General features: G+C 51.4%; 2 protein-coding genes across 2 annotated transcripts; one reads left to right on the plus strand and one right to left on the minus strand.

The window, feature by feature from the left end:
- Window positions 1-4,426: 4,426 nt before the first annotated feature.
- On the minus strand, window positions 4,427-14,098 carry LOC136467165 (glutathione S-transferase 2-like). The gene is made up of 9 exons (XM_066465755.1): window positions 13,902-14,098; window positions 13,730-13,786; window positions 13,394-13,479; window positions 13,245-13,316; window positions 6,228-6,283; window positions 5,759-5,832; window positions 5,428-5,495; window positions 4,732-4,791; window positions 4,427-4,640 (listed from the first exon to the last, which is right to left on the minus strand). The coding sequence occupies exons 1-9, from the start codon at window positions 13,996-13,998 to the stop codon at window positions 4,536-4,538; spliced, it is 675 nt and encodes a 224-aa protein (XP_066321852.1). The 5' UTR covers window positions 13,999-14,098; the 3' UTR covers window positions 4,427-4,535.
- Window positions 14,099-14,402: 304 nt separating this feature from the next.
- On the plus strand, window positions 14,403-21,604 carry LOC136467163 (PHD finger protein ALFIN-LIKE 7-like). The gene is made up of 5 exons (XM_066465753.1): window positions 14,403-14,634; window positions 14,731-14,763; window positions 15,954-16,182; window positions 20,887-20,998; window positions 21,106-21,604. Exons 1-5 carry the CDS (start codon window positions 14,520-14,522, stop codon window positions 21,376-21,378), a joined length of 762 nt encoding a protein of 253 aa, XP_066321850.1. The 5' UTR covers window positions 14,403-14,519; the 3' UTR covers window positions 21,379-21,604.
- Window positions 21,605-21,735: the final 131 nt, after the last annotated feature.

Genomic DNA, 21,735 nt, shown 5'->3' on the forward strand with positions numbered 1-21,735 from the left:
ATATATATATCTTTATCCTATGAGTCTTACTAGTATGATAGGATCGTGTAGATTGCTATTCTATAGGACTCTGGTAGAAGTCGAGTGATTGTCTGTCGCTCGCGAGAGATAGGAAATATATTACTGTACTATTATCACTTTGAATATATATAAAATGGTGGAAAGGAAAGTGGTGACCAGGCAGGGATATGGTTTGGGTATTGGTGGGTGTAAGAGGTTGTGTCCTGCGGCCACGAGACATAGCTTAGTTACACTGCTTTCCCTGTTCGTGTCGGTTAAGGACCAGTCGTTGCATAAGATTCTAGGCAAGCCACAGACTTATTATCCCGAGCATATACTAGGGTATGGACGCTTGGAAGACTTGTTACTCTCTTGTCATGGGTTCCGGCTCTTTCTGGACCAACTATCATGGTGGTTTTGGGTTAGGAGGTCCTTGCACCGCACTAAGTTCGGGACTCAGGGGCGGGTGCTTGGAGTCCTAGTTTGGACGGGGACCTAGACCCCATGATAGGAGGGTAGTGGGTTGGTCCTGCTTGTGCTCAGGGTACAAGCGGGGCGTGTGTTTTCGAGGTACCCAGCTGGGGGCATTGATTCGCGAATCGTTGGACGATCCAGTACGGCTTGTCTACGGTTTAGCTCGTAGTAAGAACTGGAAGATGAAAGATGGAAAAGGAAATATGATTGCTTACCACCTGCTTGAAGGTAGCACAGGTGCTTACATAGAATGGTTAGTTAATGAACTAATGCACTGCTAATAAAAATCGAATATAAGGATGCACGCTTAGTAATGCTTCCTGCAGATGCAATAAACCCACAAGTCAGATAGCCTTGCATATCCTTGGAGTCTTTTCTTTCCTCCTGCCGGGTAAGTCTTGCTGAGTATAATTGAGTACTCAGGGTTTTATTTTCCCCTGTTGCAGGTGACATGTGGATGCTAGCACTGACCCTTGTGTGTGGATTCCTCCTAGTGAGCTCAGAGAGGATTTCCTTTACGCTGCGATCATAGTTTTTATTTATAACTCTTACTAAATATTTTTATAAATGAAAGTTTTATAATCTGTTATCCTAGTTTATTTATCAATGTTTATCATGACATGAATAGATGTTTATTTCCGCTGTAACTCTGTTCACATGTTTATATTCCGCTGTTATATTTAATTGTTCATAACTCTGATAATATGATTACATTCTGCTGTTATAATAATAAAGAGTATACTCTGATATTGTATTAAAAGTGATGTAAGAAATTGTTAAGAATGATGTAAGCTTTATTCTCTCATTTGTGATCCTGATGGAAAAATATGAATTTTTGGGTTCTCCCTTAGGGTGTGCCCGACAGGACTGCATAATTTAGTGTTCTCTTTCGAGTGCTTAGTGTCTAATGGAAGACGAGCACTCCTGGGAGGCATTAGATTAGACGGTTCTACCACAATCCATCCTTTTATCGGGGACGAGTAAAAGCCTAAGTGTGGGGGAGCTTGTTGATTGTAGTTAATGTCAATCATAAACCATCAATATACCTTGTATAAATGATTAAAATGGATCACCAATATAGGTTTAGGGGTTTAAACTAACAAATTGCATAAGTTTGGTGAATCTGTGTTTGCAGGAGGATTTAATCAAAAAACCGTCAAGAAGGACCTATTCGTCAAAGCAAATCATGTTATTTCACGATGAAACCGACTTGGGAAGATTCTAGAACAATCCAGAAGACAACTCACTGAGACCCACGCCCAGGTGTCAGAGTGTGGGGCCGGCCGGCCCCACCTGTAGGCTGACCAGCCTATGGGGCCCACCTAGTAGCCCCTCTTCGCTATGTTGGTTCTCCACCGCCTCAAAGATCAAATCTACGTCGTTGTTCAAGGTCGGTTCGATTCGAGGGTCCAGATTTGACGTTGACATGGATTCGTGGGCCCACAGGACCCCTGGTTCCCCCTATACCTCCTCTAGTAGAGCAATCCTAAAAGCTTGAAACCCTAATTCATATCCCCATCATCAGGATCAGAGCCAGCAATCAAGAGAAGATTAGTCCTGCATGATAGGATCTAGTCTTTGTAAATAGAAATAGTAAATTAGAGAGTGAGGGAAAGAGTTTGGAGGAAGTGTCGTCTTGTTGGTGCTCTCTCTATGGTTTATACCTGGTGGAATCAAGTTAACTTGAGCTTGCTTCTGAGATTTCTCTGGTAATCAATTTCTATAAGTAAATATCGTGTTTATATTGTTCATTAGGTTTGCGACTCTTATTGAGTATTTTAATCTTTGTCGCTCTTGGGTTAGAGTAGTATTCGTAGTGTAAGCGCAGTGCTTAGACTCGGTTACTCATGGATGTATCCTCCATTTTGGATCGGTGGTAGATCGCAAGGGTGACTATAAAGCCTCATTGAGTCCTTTGTAGACCATCTCCCGTCTATAGGCCGCGCAGGATCTAGTTACTATAGAAAAACATACTCTGCTTATGTTTCTCCTTAGTAATATCCCCAGTTGAACAGTAGAAGACAAAACTTACCCAAGTTAGAACTAGAGAACCTTAGTGAGTCTCTCTACGCTCCTATTTATCTTAAGCCTTGTTGCTACTTCCTGGTTAAGCTGGACTTGGTTAATTTCACACACATTTTCTTGAGTTCGATATTCTGGAATACTTTCCGGTGAAGTGCTACATCAGTATCCGTGCGCTTGCGAATTTATCTTGTGCGTTAAAATATACCAACATTTACTAATAAGGCGCACCATGGATGACTCGCAGCTCGATGTGCCAAATTAAGAAATTTATGAGTCATATACTTATAGCGAAGCATATTATTTATTTTTGGATCCTCTATTATGTTTTCGGCCTTGGTTGTCTTATACTATCCCACTGTGTGCTTCTCGTGTCCATCCCACTGCGTGCTTCTCGTGTCCATAGCTTTAATATATATTGTTCCGGGAGTGACTGATATTCATCAAATCAAGAATGGCACCTTCAATATATATTGTACTATCCCACTACGTGCTTTCCCATTGCTGCATCTTGATCAGTATAGATTGTTTTACACCCTATTCGTTTGATCGTATCAGCCACGCTTATCAGTCATGATACAGTGTTTTTTTCTCACAACAAAACAGCATCAGCCGGCTTATAAGCCACAGAAACGATAGCGAACAATGTGTTAGATTGCTTGCCTTTATGTGCTTTTAGGAAGGTCTCATAGCCATTTGAAGGACTCAAATGTCTCACCATGCATGAGAACGGCACTAAAAATCACAATTTTTCTAAAATGATTAAACCCAACAAATACTTCAAAAGGCCTACTCTTCTTGTTTGTTTCAAAACTAGTATCAAAACTGACAACATCACCAAAATATGCATAGTCAGTAAACATTTTAGCATCAACCCAAAAATATTAGCTATTTGTTCTTCTCGATTCATTTGCGATGCATATATGAATGATAGGTTCTCCGTAATTTTTTCTTGAAAATATATAAGCATGCTTCCAGCGATTTTATTAAATGATCCCTTTTATCTTCCAATCTGAACCCTCGTTCGCACAAACAAATCTGCACGATCTAATCTTTTATTCGATTTTCTTTTGTTTAAGTACCTTTTTCTAACCTCAAAACCTTTTTTGACCACCATAGCTAACCCAAAACATCCCAGCCTCATCTGTACTACTGAATTCCATGCCAACTTGAGGTAAAGAACTAGGGAAAAACCCATCCCTATAACAAACAAAATATTTAATTTGATGGTGGTATAATAAGCAACTAAAATATATCTGACCGCATGCGGGAGAAAGAAGCATGGGTTACGCACCTCTTTTCTTCCATCTCATATATCCTGATTCTATTTTCTGATGAAAGCAAGTTGATGTTTCTTTAATCAATTCCAACACAAGCTGATGTAGTAGAGGATGGTAAACAAATTAGAAGAATATTGATGCAATCTAAACACACGTGGAGAGACGGAGTGCAGACCTGCGACCATGTTCCTGGCAAAACAACACAAGCAGCAGCCGATCGCCGACGCCTCACCCTCGCGCTTGCGGGAAAAGCCGGTCGCCGACGCCGACGCCGACGCCGACGCCTCGCCCTCGCTCGCGGGAAAAAGAGACGGAACTCACACCAAAAAGGAAAAGACGGCGCCAAAAAGGAGAGCCACGGAGTTGTTCTTGGGCCGAGGCCCAGACAGTAGAGGAGCGTGGCAGCCGGACCTGCAGGCTCCGAGCGCATCGTCCGATCATGCGCTGACGGCACAGATGTGCTGACTGCACGTTGCAGTTAGATGATCTCGTTCTCGTGCAAGTGGCGCTCAATTTTCTGACAGTGCACCTCTTCCATTTTTTCAGTCGAGAATTGTTATTTCAGCATAAAAGTCGTCTTGCTTTTTAAGACGAAGTGCATGCCCTGAAATCACAAAAGCCACATGAAGACGACCAGACCCAGAACGATGCTTCATGCCAATAGTCTCTGAAATCGCAAAATTATTTGCACTTCGCAGAGGAAATCCTGTACTTATTCTTACAGAAGTAACCAGAACAACTCCAAACAGCGTGCAGTTCCTAGGAAGAGGAAGGGGCGTCTGGTTGCCTGCCAGGGAGCGCTGCTACAAATGCAGGGTGTGCCATGTACTCCGAGTGAAGCCTAGCAAGCGTGGGGTAATTTGACTGCGGAAAATAGGCACGTTTCATTAGCAGTTCTTTGATTGAAAAAATGGAGACAATGATTTACATTTGTATGGCAAGAGGAAAGCGGTACCATGTCAATTTGATTGACTTCAATGGCTCCACAGATCTGGGGTGCAAGGAACACATCTGCCTGCACGTGAAGAAGAAATTAAAAAAAAAACAATTGAATCAACTGGTAGCAGGCTCTATTGGCAATAAACCCAGTATTTGTAAACAAACGTATAACAGACAGAAAGGCGAGTTGACAAATACCGGGTTTATTGGCACAAAAGAACACATTCTCGTTTTAATGCTGCATGAATACCAGGAATATGTATCATAATGCATTGCTGTTCTACTAGGAATTTTATAGTTTCAGAGACTACAACTGTACAAAAGTACCAAAACACGCATAATGGGTTCTAAAAAAAACTTATCCTTATGTTCATTTTGAGTTAATGGCCCATAATCACATAACCTCTGCTTTAGAATAAGCATGGAATAACACTGTCATCTTAAACTTTCAGAAAACCATAAAAATTTTACTTGTCTTGAGAGAGCAAAACTGCTGACGCCTCTTCATTTTTTAAAAAAATTCTGTTGTTTTTTCCTTCACACACACATCACCAGTGAGTACTTGATTGCCAAAAGAACACTAGGTTAAACCATTGAATTAATATGATACCACTTCACTCCAGAACAGCTACAAAGGAAAGTTCACTACAATGGGAAAAGAACCCATTCTAAAAAAAAGGTGACAAATGGAGTATCTAGGGAGCAAACATACCAGTTGGACTTCATCTCCTGTTGCATACTTCCCAGCACAGCCTTTTAGCTGTATTAGGTTCTCAATAGCTAAACCATTAGGGAAAATGAGCACGTTACAGAATAGTAAACATGCACAAAAGCGATATGGATTAAACAAAAAGAATGTTAAGCAACAATATATTCAGTAACTTAAACTAAGAGAACTATGAGTATATTTCTATAATGACATAGTACAACAGAATTGCAAGGCAAGCAATATTTTCTTGAAGCAAATTTTGCTTGATTAAAGTAATGCAGCAAAAGTAGTAGTTACTTCAATCAGTAAAGGACGGTTATGTTTGTTAAACAACCTGTGAAACCTCTCTCGGTTTGTTGTTGAGTCCACAAGACACTCTCCCCTGCACCAACCTTTTGGTCAATTAACCTCTGCAAATATGCAAGCAATGGATCAAATAAAGTCCCCATTACATTTGATTTTCTTCTATTTGAGTCATTGAGTGTGCTCTTTCCCCTATTTTACTCATCAGCGATTGAGCTGAAACTTTTGTAAAAAATGGCTGTGTGCAGCTGCAGAGGCCGGAATTGTCCTTTTTTCTTTAAAAAAGTAGCTTTTATTCTTTAAACAAGCTGTACAGTATATTTTACAAACAAGTTGTCTCAACACGGAATCAATCTGCAGCAAAGAAATTGTATAATTGCACAATGCAGGCGGGGAACTGGGAATCCTATTTCACTATAAAACTCGACTAAGGTGCGCAGATCAATCTATTTCTACACGAATAATCACATATGGCAAGAAATAAGGTACAGTATACTTACCAACACACTGTGCGGTTATGGAAAGGTTGAATACCAGAGGCTACAATGCCTGCAATCTGCCATAGAAAGATAGAAAAGTTCATGTTAAGCATGATGAATTGGTGGTCAAGAAAAAAAAACATACACCACTTTGCTATTCCAGACTCTGGTTAGACCTTCGCACCTTGCTAAACTATATGGGTTTGTGCTGCACGCTAGTCATGCAATGGATGGTACTTTGCAATCCATTCTAATGGTAATGGACAATCTTAACCAAAAGGAAATGAGTGGTATATGAAAATGCCTGTTTGAATGTGGCATGACTGTTGATGCTGAGCTGTGGGAATAAAGAACAGGAACACAATTAGTTTTGAATGCATATAATACCATGTACTCCCTCAGTCCCAAAAAGAATGCAATTCTAGCTTTCGAATCAGAATTGCAATCTTTTTGGAACGGAGGGAGTACTTGAATTTCATTGTGTCCTGTGCTGTAGGAGCCTGTGTGCTGCCTGACAACAGCCTTGCCATGTGGAAAACCTGAAGGAGTTGCACAAGCATGCATGGACTCCAATAACTCCAGCTGTAATTGTTTTACAAGTGCTTTATCTCTAGCATTTATACTCTTTATCCCTTAGCTGCTTACATTGTCTGTTGAGTCCGTATCCTATTCCGTACATGTGCAGGCAGCACAGGCCATAATGAAAATTCATGATATTATACGCATTCGGAACTAAAAATGTCATGTTTTCTATTTCCGCACACTCAGCACCAACAGTCATATCACTTGGCCCTGTTCGCTTCGCCGAAAAGCCAGGCTGAAAAGCACTGTCCGTTGATTTGTTGTGAGAGAAAAACACTGTACCATGGCTCCATTGCATCACTAGCATGTGGACTAACCCCACATGTAGGCTCAATATGAACCATGTTTACTGATTTATCCATACCTGCAATTGAATTAAGTAACTGAATTATTCCCCTTTTGTCCCCTTTGTTGTGCTACTTATTTAGTGGCTTCACCTCCTAAGATTAGTCTGCCTATGGAAGGGTGCAGTATTTCCATAAGTCTGGATTGGAGTATAAAAGAAGCCAAGTCGTTCGGAAAGGCAGGAAACACCCCAAAAAAGCAACTCGTAAACAAATTGCATAATTACTATATAACATGCCGGAAGGGCGGGCCTGGTGCAAGCGGTAGAGTCTTACCGCCTGTGACCGGAAGGTCCCGGGTTCGAGTCGCGGTCTCCTCGCATTGCACAGGCGAGGGTAAGGCTTGCCACTAACACCCTTCCCCCTACCCCGCACAGAGCGGGAGCTCTCTTGTTATGACCGGCATCCCCTACAGGCGTCGCAACCCCGCTAGTGGCTAGGAGGGGAGCCGGCCAGCAAGGGGCTATGGCCCATATAATTGTCGCAATTATAGTATTTCTAGAGGGTTATTTTATAATTATCGCTATTAGAGAGATATAAATATTTGTAAGACTCTATTTGGGAAATTAAGCAGAAACATATTATTGTTTCCGGCTTCCTCAGGGAGCCGGAGAACCCTAGCGGTGAAACCCTAGCCGCCTCTTCTCTTTCGCGCGCAGCAGTTGCAGCCACGGCGCCCTCGCGCCGTCCTCGCCCACGTCCAGCCGTCTCGCATCCGTACAACCTGCGTAGCGGCTCCGGTAGGGATCCTAGCCCTATCAACCTGGTATCAGCATTGCCTGGTTCGATGACGACTGCTCCTCCGAGTTCCTCCATCCCGGTGACCACTTCGCCGCTGCCCGCTGCGTAGTCGGAGTTGTCGGAGGCGTCCGCCGCCTCTGCCCAGCCCCTGACGCTGGAATCGCTGGGGGCCAAGGTTGATCTGATCGCCAACGCGGTGGTCTCCATGCAGAAGGCGTGGGCCGGCCTGCTCCAGGCGCCTCCGCCGCCGCCGTTTCCCGCACCACCACTGCCTCCGCCGCCGGTGCCCACGGCACCGATCCCGACTGCGCCACCGACATCCTACCCCTACGGCATGCCGTCGACGGGGGCCGGAGTTCCGCTCCATCTGTTGCAATGGCCGGCCTCGCCGTCACCGCTGCCTGACTGGCTGCAGCCGCCCGTGACGGCGTCGGCTCCGCTCTACTCGATGGCCACGTCGCCCACCCCATCACCCTCCACGACGGTCGCGGCGACAGCGGTTTCCACCCTGCCCCCCGCCGGCGGCACTCTCTTCGGGGGGGTGGACGGCTCGCTGTTCTTCGGGGCGCCCTCTTCCTCGGGCGGCCAGCAGCAGGGGGGGCTTGACCCGGCCCTTGGTGCTGCCCTCGCGGGCGCCCAGGCGGGGCCCAAATTCTACAAATTGGAGTTTCCTACGTACGACGGCTCGGCAGACCCTCTGAATTGGTTGAACCAGTGCGAGCAGTTCTTCCGCGGCCAGCAGACGATAGCATCCGCGCGCACATGGCTCGCGTCCTACCACCTTCGGGGTGCTGCCCAGACATGGTACTACGCCCTGGAGCAGGACGAGGGCATGCCCCCTTGGGAGCGCTTCCGCGAGTTATGCTTCGCTCCGCTTCGGGCCTCCTGTTCTGGGCACACTGGTTGGCGGAAGCTTGCCCGCCTTCCTTTTGGTTCTTCCGTGCAGGATTACTCGGAGCGCTACAATGCCGTCCTGTGCCATGCCCGCAACCTCTCCGCTCGCCAAAAGGCGGAGTTGTACGTGGGCGGGCTGCCGGACCAGCTCCGCAAGCAGGTTCAGCTCCGCGCACCGCCCGACCTCCAGTCCGCCATGTACTTGGCACGGGCGTTCGAGGAATGCGTACCTCCACCTGCACCGCAGCCTCGCGGCGCCCGGCCGCCCCAGCGGTCGACCTGGACTCCGCAGCAGCGGACGCCGAGCGCGGGTCCTACACCTGCGGCCGCCGCTCCTACACCGACCCCGGCGGCGCCCACTTTTCGTCGGCTCTCTCCGGCCGAACAGCAGGAGCGCCGTCGCCAGGGGCTGTGCTTCAACTGTGACGAGCCCTACGTGCGCGGGCACGTGTGCAAGCGCCTCTTCTACCTGGAGGCCGACGACTACATCGTTGAGGCTCCCGTGGAGACGACCGAGGACACCCCTTCCAGCGAGTTGGCCGCCCCGGAGATGGCTGCCGCTAACGCCCTTGTGGTCTCCCTTCAGGCTATTGTAGGTATTCGGGCCGCCAATTCCATGCTGCTGCCCGTCGTCATCAAGGGCGAACGCTTCCTGGCCCTCCTCGACACGGGCTCCACCCATAACTTCGTGTCGGGGGAGACCATGCGCCGCCTGGGGCTCGTTCCTGCGGGTGGGGAGCGTCTGCGGATCACGGTGGCCAATGGCGACCGCATGCCTTGTGAGGGCATCGCGCGCAACATGCCCATTCGCATCTACGACGAGGACTTCGCCATCACGTGTGTCGGCCTCAACTTGGGCGGATTTGACTTCATCATCGGCTTCGACTTCATCCGCACCTTGGGCCCCATACTATGGGACTGCGAGGCCCTCACCCTGTCGTTTTGGCGCGACGGCCGCCGCGTCACCTGGCAGGGGGTGGCCGGGGCGGCTGCACCCTCTCCAGCCCCCTCGGCACAGCTGCTGCCCGCGGCTGCCTCCGACCCACGGCAGCCGCTGCTGGACGTCCTACTCCAGCAGCACGCCGTCGTCTTCACTCGAACCCACGGGCCTTCCGCCGGCGCGATCGTACGACCACCGCATCCACTTGCTGCCGGGCACCACGCCGGTGGCGGTGCGCCCTTACCGCTACCCCCAGCTACAGAAGGACGAGCTGGAGCGGCAGTGCGCGGCCATGCTCACCCAAGGGATCATCAGGCCGAGCACTTCGCCTTTCTCGGCGCCCGTCTTGCTGGTGCGCAAGGCGGACCAGTCGTGGCGCTTCTGCATTGACTACCGCGCCCTCAACGCCAAGACGTCCAAGGACAAGTTCCCGATTCCGGTGGTCGATGAGCTCCTCGATGAGCTCCATGGAGCTCGCTTTTTCACAAAGCTGGACCTACGCTCTGGGTATCATCAGGTCCGGATGCACCCCAACGACATCGCCAAGACGGCGTTCCGCACTCACCACGGCCACTTCGAGTTTCTGGTGATGCCTTTCGGGCTTTCTAATGCCCCGGCCACCTTCCAGGCCCTGATGAACGATGTGCTTCGCGACTACCTCCGGAGGTTTGTGCTCGTCTTCTTCGATGATATCCTCATCTACAGCTCGTCGTGGGCCGAGCATCTGCAGCACATCAACATCGTCCTCAGCGCCCTGCGGGACGCACCATCTCCACTTGAAGCGCTCCAAGTGCTCGTTTGGGGCGCCATCCGTGGCCTATCTTGGCCATGTCATCGCCGAGGGCGGTGTCGCCATGGACGCCGACAAGGTCGCCGCGGTGGCGGCGTGGCCTCTACCTCGCTCGGGCCGGGGCCTTCGCGGCTTCTTGGGCTTGGCGGGATACTACAGGAAGTTCATCCGCGACTTCGGCATCATCGCGGCCCCGCTCACGCGTCTCTTGCGGCGAGACGCGTTCGTGTGGGACGACGACGCGACGACGGCTTTCGAGGCGCTCAAGCGCGCCTTGACGACGGGGCCCGTGCTTCAGATGCCGGATTTCGACGCGACTTTCGTGGTCGACTGCGATGCATCGGGCGCGGGGTTCGGCGCCGTCCTCCACCAGGGCGCGGGACCCCTCGCCTACTTCAGCAGGCCATTTGCAGCTCGCCACCTCAAGCTCGCCGCCTACGAACGCGAGCTCATCGGCTTGGTGCAAGCTGTGCGCCACTGGCGTCCGTATTTGTGGGGGCGCCCCTTCCTGGTTCGCACTGACCATTACAGTCTCAAATTTTTGCTTGATCAGCGTTTGTCTACCGTCCCACAGCACCAATGGATCAGCAAACTTTTCGGCTTCGACTTCACGGTGGAATACCGCCCGGGCCGCCTCAACACCGTGGCGGACGCTCTGTCACGCCGCGACAGTGAGGCGGTGGCGCCTGTACCTTCGCCGGACGCGCTCGGGGCAGCGGTGGCTGTGTCCGGGCCCTCTTTTGCCCTCCTCGACGCCATCAGGCGCGCTACGGCCACGGCGCCGGATGGCCAGCGGCTGCTGCAGCAGCTCCAGGCCGGGGAGCTCGCGGAGCCGTGGCGCCTGGACAGCGGCCTCCTCCTCCACGGGTCTCGCATCTTCGTGCCGGATCACGGGGACCTCCGCCACCAGGTCCTCCTCCTGGCCCATGCCGCCGGCCATGAGGGGACCCAGAAGACGCTGCACCGCCTCCGTGCCGAGTTCTACATTCCGCGGGACAGGGCACTGGTGCGAGACTTGGTGCGTTCCTGCACCACGTGCCAGCGCAACAAGACGGAGGCGTTGCAGCCAGCGGGACTGCTGCAGCCCCTCGACGTGCCCTCCCAAGTTTGGGCGGACATCTCGATCGACTTCATCGAGGGGCTGCCCAAAGTCGCCGGCAAGTCGGTTATACTCACCGTCGTCGACCGTTTCTCTAAGTACGCGCACTTCATCGCGCTCGGGCACCCCTACACGGCCGCGTCGGTCGCCCGTGCCTTCTTCGACGGCATTGTACGGCTCCACGGGTTTCCACTCTCCATCGTCAGCGACCGGGACCCCGTGTTCACCGGCCACGTGTGGCGGGACCTTTTCCAGATGGCGGGCGTCAAGCTCCGCATGAGCACCGCCTTCCACCCCCAGACGGACGGCCAGTCGGAGGTGGTCAACAAGGTGATTGCCATGTATTTGCGCTGTGTTACAGGTGACCGGCCTCGTGCATGGGTGGATTGGCTGTCTTGGGCGGAGTATTGCTACAATACTTCTTTCCATACCGCCATCCGCGCCACGCCTTTCGAGGTCGTCTACGGCCGACCCCCGCCGCCCATCCTGCCGTACAAGCCGGGGACGGCTCGTACCGAGGCCGCCGACGCCCTACTCCGCAGCCGCGACGAGATGCTCGCTGAGGTCCGTCAGCGGCTCCTTGAAGCCCAGCAGCTCTCCAAACGCTACTAGCAACGCCAACCACAGGGATGTGGAGTTCGAGGTGGGGTCGTGGGTCTAGCTGCGTCTCCTTCACCGCACCACGCAGCAGTCCCTCGACCCTCGTTCCAAGCGCAAGTTGGGGCCACGCTGGGCGGGACCGTTTCACGTGCTTGAGCGCATCGGTCGCGTCGCCTACCGCTTCCAGCTGCCCGATGGCGCCCGCATCCACGATGTTTTCCATGTGGGCCTCCTGAAGCAGCACCGCGGCGATCCCCCCACTGCCGCCGGCGTCCTGCCACCGGCTTTGGATGGCCGGGTCCTGCCAGGCCCGGAACGCGCCCTGCGCGCTCAGCCACGCCGAGGTGTTTGGAAGATTTTGATCAAGTGGCGCGGTCTGCCAGAAGATGATGCAACGTGGGAGTCACTCGAGGAGTTCCGCGCCCGAGCACCCCGATTTCCAGCTCGAGGACGAGCTGTTTCTGCAGGCGGGGAGAGATGTTATGACCGGCATCCCCTACAGGCGTCGCAGCCCCGCTAGTGGCTAGGAGGGGAGCCGGCCATCAAGGGGCTATGGCCCATATAATTGTCGCAATTATAGTATTTCTAGAGGGTTATTTTATAATTATCGCTATTAGAGAGACATATAAATATTTGTAAGACTCTATTTGGGAAATTAAGCAGAAACATATTATTGTTTCCGGCTTCCTCAGGGAGCCGGGAGAAACCCTAGCCGGGTGAAACCCTAGCCGCCTCTTCTCTTTCGCGCGCAGCAGTTGCAGCCACGGCGCCCTCGCGCCGTCCTCGCCCACGTCCAGCCGTCTCGCATCCGTACAACCTGCGTAGCGGCTCCGGTAGGGATCCTAGCCCTATCATCTCTGCACTGGGTACGCCCACTATATAACATGCCACTTCATTATGTTTGTCTGCATGCCAAATTATTATTTTATCCTCACATTAACAATGTTCTGTCCTGAATTTCCACCAGCTAGTTTGAGCAGTCATGTCACCTTCAACAATATGTGGTCGCAATCATGAAAAAAAAAGGGGTTGCAGAACCTATCATTACCTGATGATTCAAAGACTTCTTTTGAAGGTCGTGAGGTATAAGAGGAGGCTCTGGGTACTTGTCCTCCAAATACTGCATAGCCACAAAGGAACAGGTGAATCAAGTGATAGCCAATAGTGAGACAATAAACGCAAAATCTCGATACTTGCCAATGCTATCGCGTAAGAGTCACCGATCACAGAATCACCATGAACCAACGCAGGGACGAACTTCATAGGATTAAGCTTGACGAATTCTGCTTCTCATAAAGATCAACCCATTAGCGACTTTCCAACCAAGACTCCCAGCATAGCCTTATTGCAACCAGGTATGTTCTACAAAATCGTCTAGAACAATTTAATTAACACAGCCGAACCACACTCATAAGTGAAGGCGCGCAAAATGACATTTGCAATCGCAGGGGCTAGTTCAGGTACCTAATACTCGGTGTTCAAGCAATTGTAGCATAAGGTAGGTAGCACAAGTAAGTAGTAGTACCGACACACCTGGATCAGACTGCTCGCCCTTGACAAGGTTCACCGCCTTGTACTCGTAATCCACACCTGCAGAAAGAAACAGCACGCACATCGAATCAACCCAACCGAATGCCCTCAATCCGTCCAATAGACGATGGGCCGAGTCCGATTAAGCGGTGGCCGAGCAGCGAGCAGCACGCACCTTTGAGATTGAGAGCGATGCGGGCGCGGTGGGAGCATGAGCTGCGCCAGTACGAGTACAGCCTCAGTCGCCCCGCCGTCGCCTCCGCCTCCGCCATTTGCAGATTGCAGTGACGAACTGACGATTGCCTAGCTGCTTCGCTGAACTGTAGTCCGAGAGCGAGAGCGACGGAAGAAGAGGAACCGCAACCTGCAAGCGAAGTGGAACACGGAAGGCAACTCAAATGGGCTCGTTTGCAGCAGATGCGGCCCATGATTTGGTGTGAAAAAAACGGGCCCAATCACGTCACGTCCGTCAAGCCAATCCTGATCAGCCAGGTGGGCCCATGCCTTCTGTAGTGCGCCGAAAGCCGAGCCCAGTTCACGGGCCCACTATCTTTTACTCCCTTCCTTGAAAGCGAAGCGGAAAATGTTTTGGACGACGAGCACCTCGTGGTTTCGGCTTTTTCCCAAATTGCCCCTCTGAAATCCTCCTATTCTCGCTGGCCTACACGCCGCGGTATTGCGCTCCTCGCCTTCTCTTCTAATCCTCTTCTGCTCCCTCCACTACCAGTCCACCACCACCACCACTGCTGCCCTCGCTTCCCCAAACCCTAGCCAAGGGACACGGTGGCCGGCGATGGACGGCGAAGGAGGAGGCTCTGCGGCGGTGCAACACCACACGCGCTCCCCCGAGGACGTCTTCCGTGATTTCCGCGCGCGCCGCGCCGGCATCGTCAAGGCGCTCACCACGGGTCAGCTAGCCTCACGCATTTCCAGCCTCCTCCTCTTTGTCCTCTTGGTTTGTGGATGCTTCTCTGACGCTATTGCTGCTTCCGTGGTGCGCGCAGATGTGGAGAAGTTCTATCAGCAGTGCGATCCAGGTGACGCGCCCGACTTGGTTCCTCCCCTCTTTTTTTCCTTCCGTCTGTGCTGCTCGTATCCTCGTGCTAAGCTTCGCCTTTCACTATATGCCGATCCGGCGTTCGTTTATGGAGCTCGATCCGGTTGCCGTTTAGGGATTCGTCGGATTCTTAATGACGATTAGTTGGTCTGATTAGTCCCTTTACTTTTGTCAGATATGTAAGTTTCAGTGTGACTGCCACACATGTTTCGTAATTTGATTTCGCCCTCCAGTGTGTTTAGATCATCAATTCAAGGCCTTAAGCTAAAGAAACTTGCAATAGATGAGTACATCGATTTAAAGGAAGTGCTTGGTAAATGTCATGGTTAGGTAATTTAAAGTCCTGGAATATGCTCCAGCTGCGGTCAGTTTGCATTTCAGGTGACATGCATAATGCTTGTGTTGAACGTAAAAAACCATGTACGTTACATAATAAAGGTGATTGACCAATTTGCATTTCCGTTTACATGCATAATGCTTGGGTTGTACGTAACAGACCACTGTACGTTACATAATAAAGGGGATTGACCAATCACAGTACAGTATCACTTGACGGGACACGTGATCATTTGGCTCAGGTTGGTGTATGTTGGTATTTGCTGAAAGTTGTAGCCTCAGTGGAGATGAGTTGTACTCATTGGTTACCATGGACCTATTCATTTAAACCCTCAGATAGATGTCGTTTTGAGCTACAAATCTGTTACTGCCTGCTGTGAGGATTGAAATCTGGTTAAAAACTATAAAAGCTAACTAAATTGATCTAGTGCCTTTGACTTGATATATCATGTAACCTGGTTTTTCCAGGTTGCCCTCCTGTGTATGAAAAAAGAATGAGAAGTAACGTATGTTAGTAGAAGGAATTACAAATTGTAGGAAGAAGTGTGAAGTGGAGACAAGATAAAAGTCAGATGCAGACATCAATGGTGACTGGCCTAATATTGCTCAATGTCCACAACTAATCCTGATGTACATTCATGGAAAACAGTTATGAGTAAAGTGGCTTCATACATCACTGCAGCATCCGTTTACTTGATTAACATTTTTTTAATAGCATCCTTGCTCTGATGTCTACTGATGTTCAGTAATATGCCATAACTGGTGATGTGAACAGATTAGATTCCATTTCCTTTGTTTTGTCCTGTTGACGTAATGCTGTCCTTCTTGTGCCAGAGAAAGAGAACTTGTGCCTTTATGGTTTGCCAAATGAGACTTGGGAGGTCACTCTTCCAGCGGAGGAAGTACCTCCTGAGCTTCCAGAACCAGCACTGGGGATAAACTTTGCACGTGATGGAATGATCGAAAAAGATTGGCTGTCTCTAGTTGCAGTTCATAGTGATGCATGGCTCCTGTCTGTTGCATTCTACTTTGGTGCTCGCTTTGGAATTGATAAAGATGCCAGGTTTGTGCTTTGTTTTCATTGCAAAGGTTTAATTCCTTTTTTTTACTTTTTTTCACCCCTTTACTATAACTGTGTTTCCCTTTCATACTTTTTATTGCAATATGGAACTCAGATGTCTTTGATCACAGATTTACTTTCATAATTTATTTCATATTTTTTTGGAAAATATTTTCTTGACACAAACTAGGGGGAAATGTATACTGTTCTTGTGCCTTGCTATGGGAGTGATTCACGAGGGGGGGTGGCTCAGGGGTCTAGTACTCTGGTTCAGTGTCATGTGGGGATGCACGTATACTAGGCGCCGACGGGCGCGTGACGTGTGGCGCGCCACAGAGCGCGCGACCAGCGCAGCAGCCGCGCGGGAGGAGGCCAGCGCGAGTGGCTGAGAGGAAAGAGAGATTAGTTTCCTTTTTATTCCCTTAAGTTTAGGAGAGATTATTTCCAGGAATAGTTTGTTGCCAAGTTGGTTAGGCATGCTGGCCTATTTATCTGTACTTCCGAAAACAATTGGAATTAAGAAAGATATTACCATCTAATCTCCTATCTCCACCTCTCAACTAAGCCTGCGGCAGGGGGAACCTTGCCGGAGAAGAAGACGGACCGAGGCTACGAGTTGCGTAGCCGAGGGCCAGCTATCCGAGGGTTTGAGGCCCTTGACAACCTCGTCAAGAAAGCCGACGGCTCGTGGCGGTTCTGCGTCGACTACAGAGCCCTCAACGCCATCACCGTCAAGGATGCGTACCCGATTCCGGTGGTCGATGAACTGCTGGATGAGCTGCACGGCGCCAAGTTCTTCACCAAGCTGGACCTCCGTTCAGGCTACCACCAGGTCCGCATGCGTTCCGCCGACATCGCAAAGACAGCGTTCCGCACTCATGACGGCCTGTACGAGTTCCTGGTGATGCCGTTCGGGCTGTGCAACGCCCCCGCCACGTTCCAGGCTCTGATGAACGACACTCTGCGCGCCTTCCTCCGCCGGTTCGTCCTTGTGTTTTTCGATGACATACTCATCTACAGCTCCACCTGGGCAGATCACCTGCGCCACCTCCGCGCCATTTTCCTCGTCCTACGGCAACACCAGCTCTTCGTCAAGCGCTCTAAGTGCGCTTTCGGCGTCGACTCCATCTCCTACCTCGGCCACATCATCAGCGCTTCGGGCGTCGCTATGGACCCGGCCAAGGTGCAGGCGGTCATGGACTGGCCCCAGCCACGTTCGGCGCGCGGGGTTCGTGGGTTCCTCGGCTTAGCGGGCTACTACCGCAAGTTCGTCCATGACTACGGCCTCATCGCCGCGCCACTCACGGCGCTCACCAAGAAGGACGGGTTCAGCTGGACCGAGGAGGCTGAAGCTGCGTTCCTGGCGCTCAAGCGCGCCGTCACCTCCGCCCCGGCACTCGCCCTACCGGACTTCGACATGCCATTCGTCGTCGAGTGCGACGCCTCCACGTACGGGTTCGGCGCGGTGCTCCTCCAGGACAAGCACCCGCTGGCCTTCTTCAGCTGGCCAGTGGCACCTCGTCACCGCGCCCTCGCTGCTTACGAGCGGGAGTTGATCGGCCTCGTCCTCGCCATTCGTCATTGGCGACCATACCTCTGGGGGCGTCGGTTCGTGGTGCGCACCGACCACTTCAGCCTCAAGTACCTCCTCGACCAGCGCCTAGCGACCATCCCACAGCATCACTGGGTGGGCAAGCTCCTCGGTTTCGACTTCACGGTGGAATACAAGCCGGGCGCCTCCAACACCGTGGCGGACGCCCTGTCCCGCCAACATACGGAGGAGGGGGCGGTGCTCGCTGTCTCGGTGCCCCGCTTCGACTACATTGAGCGTCTTCGTCAAGCTCAGTCCACGGATCCCGCTCTCGTCGCCACTCGTGACGCGATCTTGGCTGGTTCCCGGGGGGGCGCCGTGGGGTCTGTGCGACGGCATGGTCACCTTCGCCTCCCGCCTCTACATCCCGCCGTCGTCCCCAATGCTCCAGGAGGTGCTGGCTGCCGTACACGAGGACGGCCACGAGGGGGTGCAGCGTACCCTGCACCGGCTCCGTCGCGACTTCCACTTCCCCGACATGCGCCGCGTGGTCCAGGACTTCATACGCGCGTGTGACACGTGCCAGCGGTACAAGTCTGAGCACCTCCACCCTGCCGGCCTCCTTCTACCCCTGCCGATCCCGACGATGGTGTGGGCGGACATCGGCCTGGACTTCGTGGAGGCCCTTCCTCGTGTTGGCGGGAAGTCCGTGATCTTGACAGTGGTGGACCGTTTCAGCAAGTATTGCCATTTCATTCCGTTGGCTCACCCATATACTGCAGAGTCCGTGGCACAGGCTTTTTTCGCGGACATCGTTCGTCTTCATGGTGTTCCCCAGTCCATGGTGTCGGACCGGGACCCCGTGTTCACCTCCACGTTTTGGCGAGAGCTCATGCGGCTCATGGGCACCAAGCTGCATATGACGACCGCTTTCCACCCCCAGTCTGATGGACAGACCGAGGCGGCGAACCGCGTCATCGTCATGTACTTGCGTTGCTTCACCGGCGATCGGCCAGACACTGGGTGTGCTGGCTCCCGTGGGCGGAGTACGTCTATAACACCGCCTACCAGTCGTCATTGCGGGACACGCCCTTCAGGGTGGTCTACGGCCGCGATCCCCCCACCATCCGGTCTTATGAACCGGGTGAGACTCGCGTGGCGGCCGTCGCGCGGAGCATGGCGGACCGGGAGGAGTTCCTGGCGGACGTCCGCTATCGCCTGGAGCAGGCGTAGGCCATCCACAAGAAGCACTACGACAAGTTGCACCGCCCCGTTTCCTATACAGTGGGTGATTGGGTGCTCCTGCGTCTTCGCCATCGCGCCCCGGCCTCCTTGCCCCAAGTCACCAAGGGCAAGCTGAAGCCCCGATACTACGGGTCGTACCGCATCGTCGAGCTCATCAACCCTGTCACCGTTCGCCTCGAGCTGCCTCCGCGAGCCAAGCTGCATGATGTGTTTCATGTGGGACTCCTCAAAAAGTTCGTTGGGCTGGTTCCGGCTGCTCCACCTGCCTTGCCGGCCATCCACTATGGCGCCGTCGAGCCCGAGCCGGAGCACGTCGTGCGCTCGCGCCTCGCCCGCGGTGTTCAGCAGGTCTTCGTCCACTGGAAGGGCGAAACAGCGGCTTCAGCGACGTGGGAGGACCTCGATACCTTCCGGGAGCGCTATCCGGCGTTCCAGCTCGAGGACGAGCTGGCTCTCGAGGGAGGGAGAGATGTCATGTGGGGACGCACGTATACTAGGCGCCGACGGGCGCGTGACGTGCGGCGCGCCACAGAGCGCGCGACCAGCGCAGCAGCCGCGCGGGAGGAGGCCAGCGCGAGTGGCTGAGAGGAAAGAGAGATTAGTTTCCTTTTTATTCCCTTAAGTTTAGGAGAGATTATTTCCAGGAATAGTTTGTTGCCAAGTTGGTTAGGCATGCTGGCCTATTTATCTGTACTTCCGAAAACAATTGGAATTAAGAAAGATATTACCATCTAATCTCCTATCTCCACCTCTCAACTAAGCCTGCGGCAGGGGGAACCTCGCCGGAGAAGACGACGGACCGAGGCTACGAGTTGCGTAGCCGAGGGCCAGCTATCTGAGGGTTTGAGGCCCTTGACATTCAGTGTTTTAAAGGCGTCCAGGCGTACCCAGCTCGCCTTGGAAAACAGTGGCGCCTTGTCGCCTAGGCGTACCCAGCACTCGCCTGGACGCCTAGCCACCTTTAAAACATTGCTCTGGTTGGTGGGTGCTAGCTGGGGAGATGCATATGTTGCTTCCACAGGTTGTGGAGGCATCAGTTACTGTCACGGAAATGCATATGCTGCTCCCACGGGTTGGGGAGATGCATATGTGGGAGTGGTTCAGGAGGCATATGTTGCTTCCATAGGTTGTGGAGGCATCAGTTACTGTCGTGGAAACTGGAGATTGGAGAGGGATTGGTGGGGCTTTGTGGGCGAGTGTTGTGGTGGTGCATTAGGAAAATGATGTAGGGAATTGGAGAGTTTAGAGCTAGGGAGTATTTAAGGCTGTGCTCAGTGGAAGGCTCCCTGCCATTATGCCACAGTTGTGGGGGTCCCATTTTTAGGTGGGGAGATGGGGTTCCCTTAGTTAGGTAATCTCCATTTATTTCAATTTATTATATCTGTAGTTATCTATCTACCATTCTTTTGCTCATGACACCCCTACTTCTCTCTTGTTGGAAGATTTATGTGATTTTAAAAAAATATGTAGCCAGTTATTATGCATCTGTGTGGAGATATTCACCAAATATTTAATAACTATTTACTTTATCAAAAAAATTATTTACTAGATTAAATGATAGTGGTGTTATATTTTAACTTGTTAAGGTTTCAAATCGAATTTGTGCTTCTAAATAGAATTGCTTACTGATCTTGCAGTTGTTAGGGTAGGATCCACGAATTCTAGTGTAAAGATGTATCAAATGTTCCAGCTTTTATCCGTTCTGTAGCCAAAAAAAAGAAAGCTATTACCTCTGTTCCAAATTTTAGGTTGGTTTGGCTTTTCTAGATACATTGTTTTACTATGTATCTTAGACATAGTGTATATCTAGGTGCATAGCAAAAGCTATGTACCTAGAAAGGCCGAAACAACCTATAATTTGGGACATGGGGAGTAGTTATTGGAGAACAAGAGAATTGAGATGATAATCATTGGTGGCATTTAAATTTCAGGAGAAGGCTCTTTACCATGATTAATAACCTGCCCACTATTTATGAAGTTGTGACGGGGGTTGCTAAGAAGCAATCGAAAGCCCCCAATGGCAGCAGCAAATCTAACTCTAAAGTAAGTAAATATCTTTTGTGTGTATATGTGCTACATCCCATATGCATTACATCTTGCTAATGCTGTTGATGCAACCCCTGGCTCGTTTGTCCTGCCATCTCTTGCAGCCATCAAAACAGACCAATTCTAACAGTAAGCCCGTGAAGCCAGCCCACCCAAAAGAAGAGGAGGACAGCGGCCATGAGGACGCAGAGGAGGAGGACCAGGCGTACCTGTGTGGGTCCTGCGGGGAGAGCTATGCGAACGGGGAGTTCTGGATCTGCTGCGATGTCTGCGAGAAGTGGTTCCATGGCAAGTGTGTCCGCGTCACCCCTGCGAAGGCAGAGCACATCAAGCAGTACAAGTGTCCCAGCTGCAGCACCAAGCGGAGCCGGGAGTGACGGCGCCCTGGGACAGGACTTGCTCCCAGTTAACGGAAAGCATTTAGAATCATTAGGAGCAGTGAAGCGGTGTCATTAGAACCGCTTCACCTGTTTAGCAGACCGGTGCGTGTGCCGGCTGTTGTATTTCTCTCGTCGCTGACTGCTGTCATCGTAGTGTTGGATGAACTGCTGGAGTTTGGAAACTCATGTTCAGTAATTAAGTGCTGCTTAGTGTGTATGATAATTTCCTCTTGTTTATCACCTGATCTGAGCATGTTATTGTGGCGAACTTGCGAAGCTAGTGAGCAGACATTGACGATGAGCTTCACTGCTGAGACCATCCTCACAGGGGTCACATACACGTTCCTCCTGGAG

This window comes from Miscanthus floridulus, chromosome 7 (genome assembly GCF_019320115.1).
Source record: "Miscanthus floridulus cultivar M001 chromosome 7, ASM1932011v1, whole genome shotgun sequence".
Lineage (NCBI taxonomy): Eukaryota > Viridiplantae > Streptophyta > Magnoliopsida > Poales > Poaceae > Miscanthus > Miscanthus floridulus.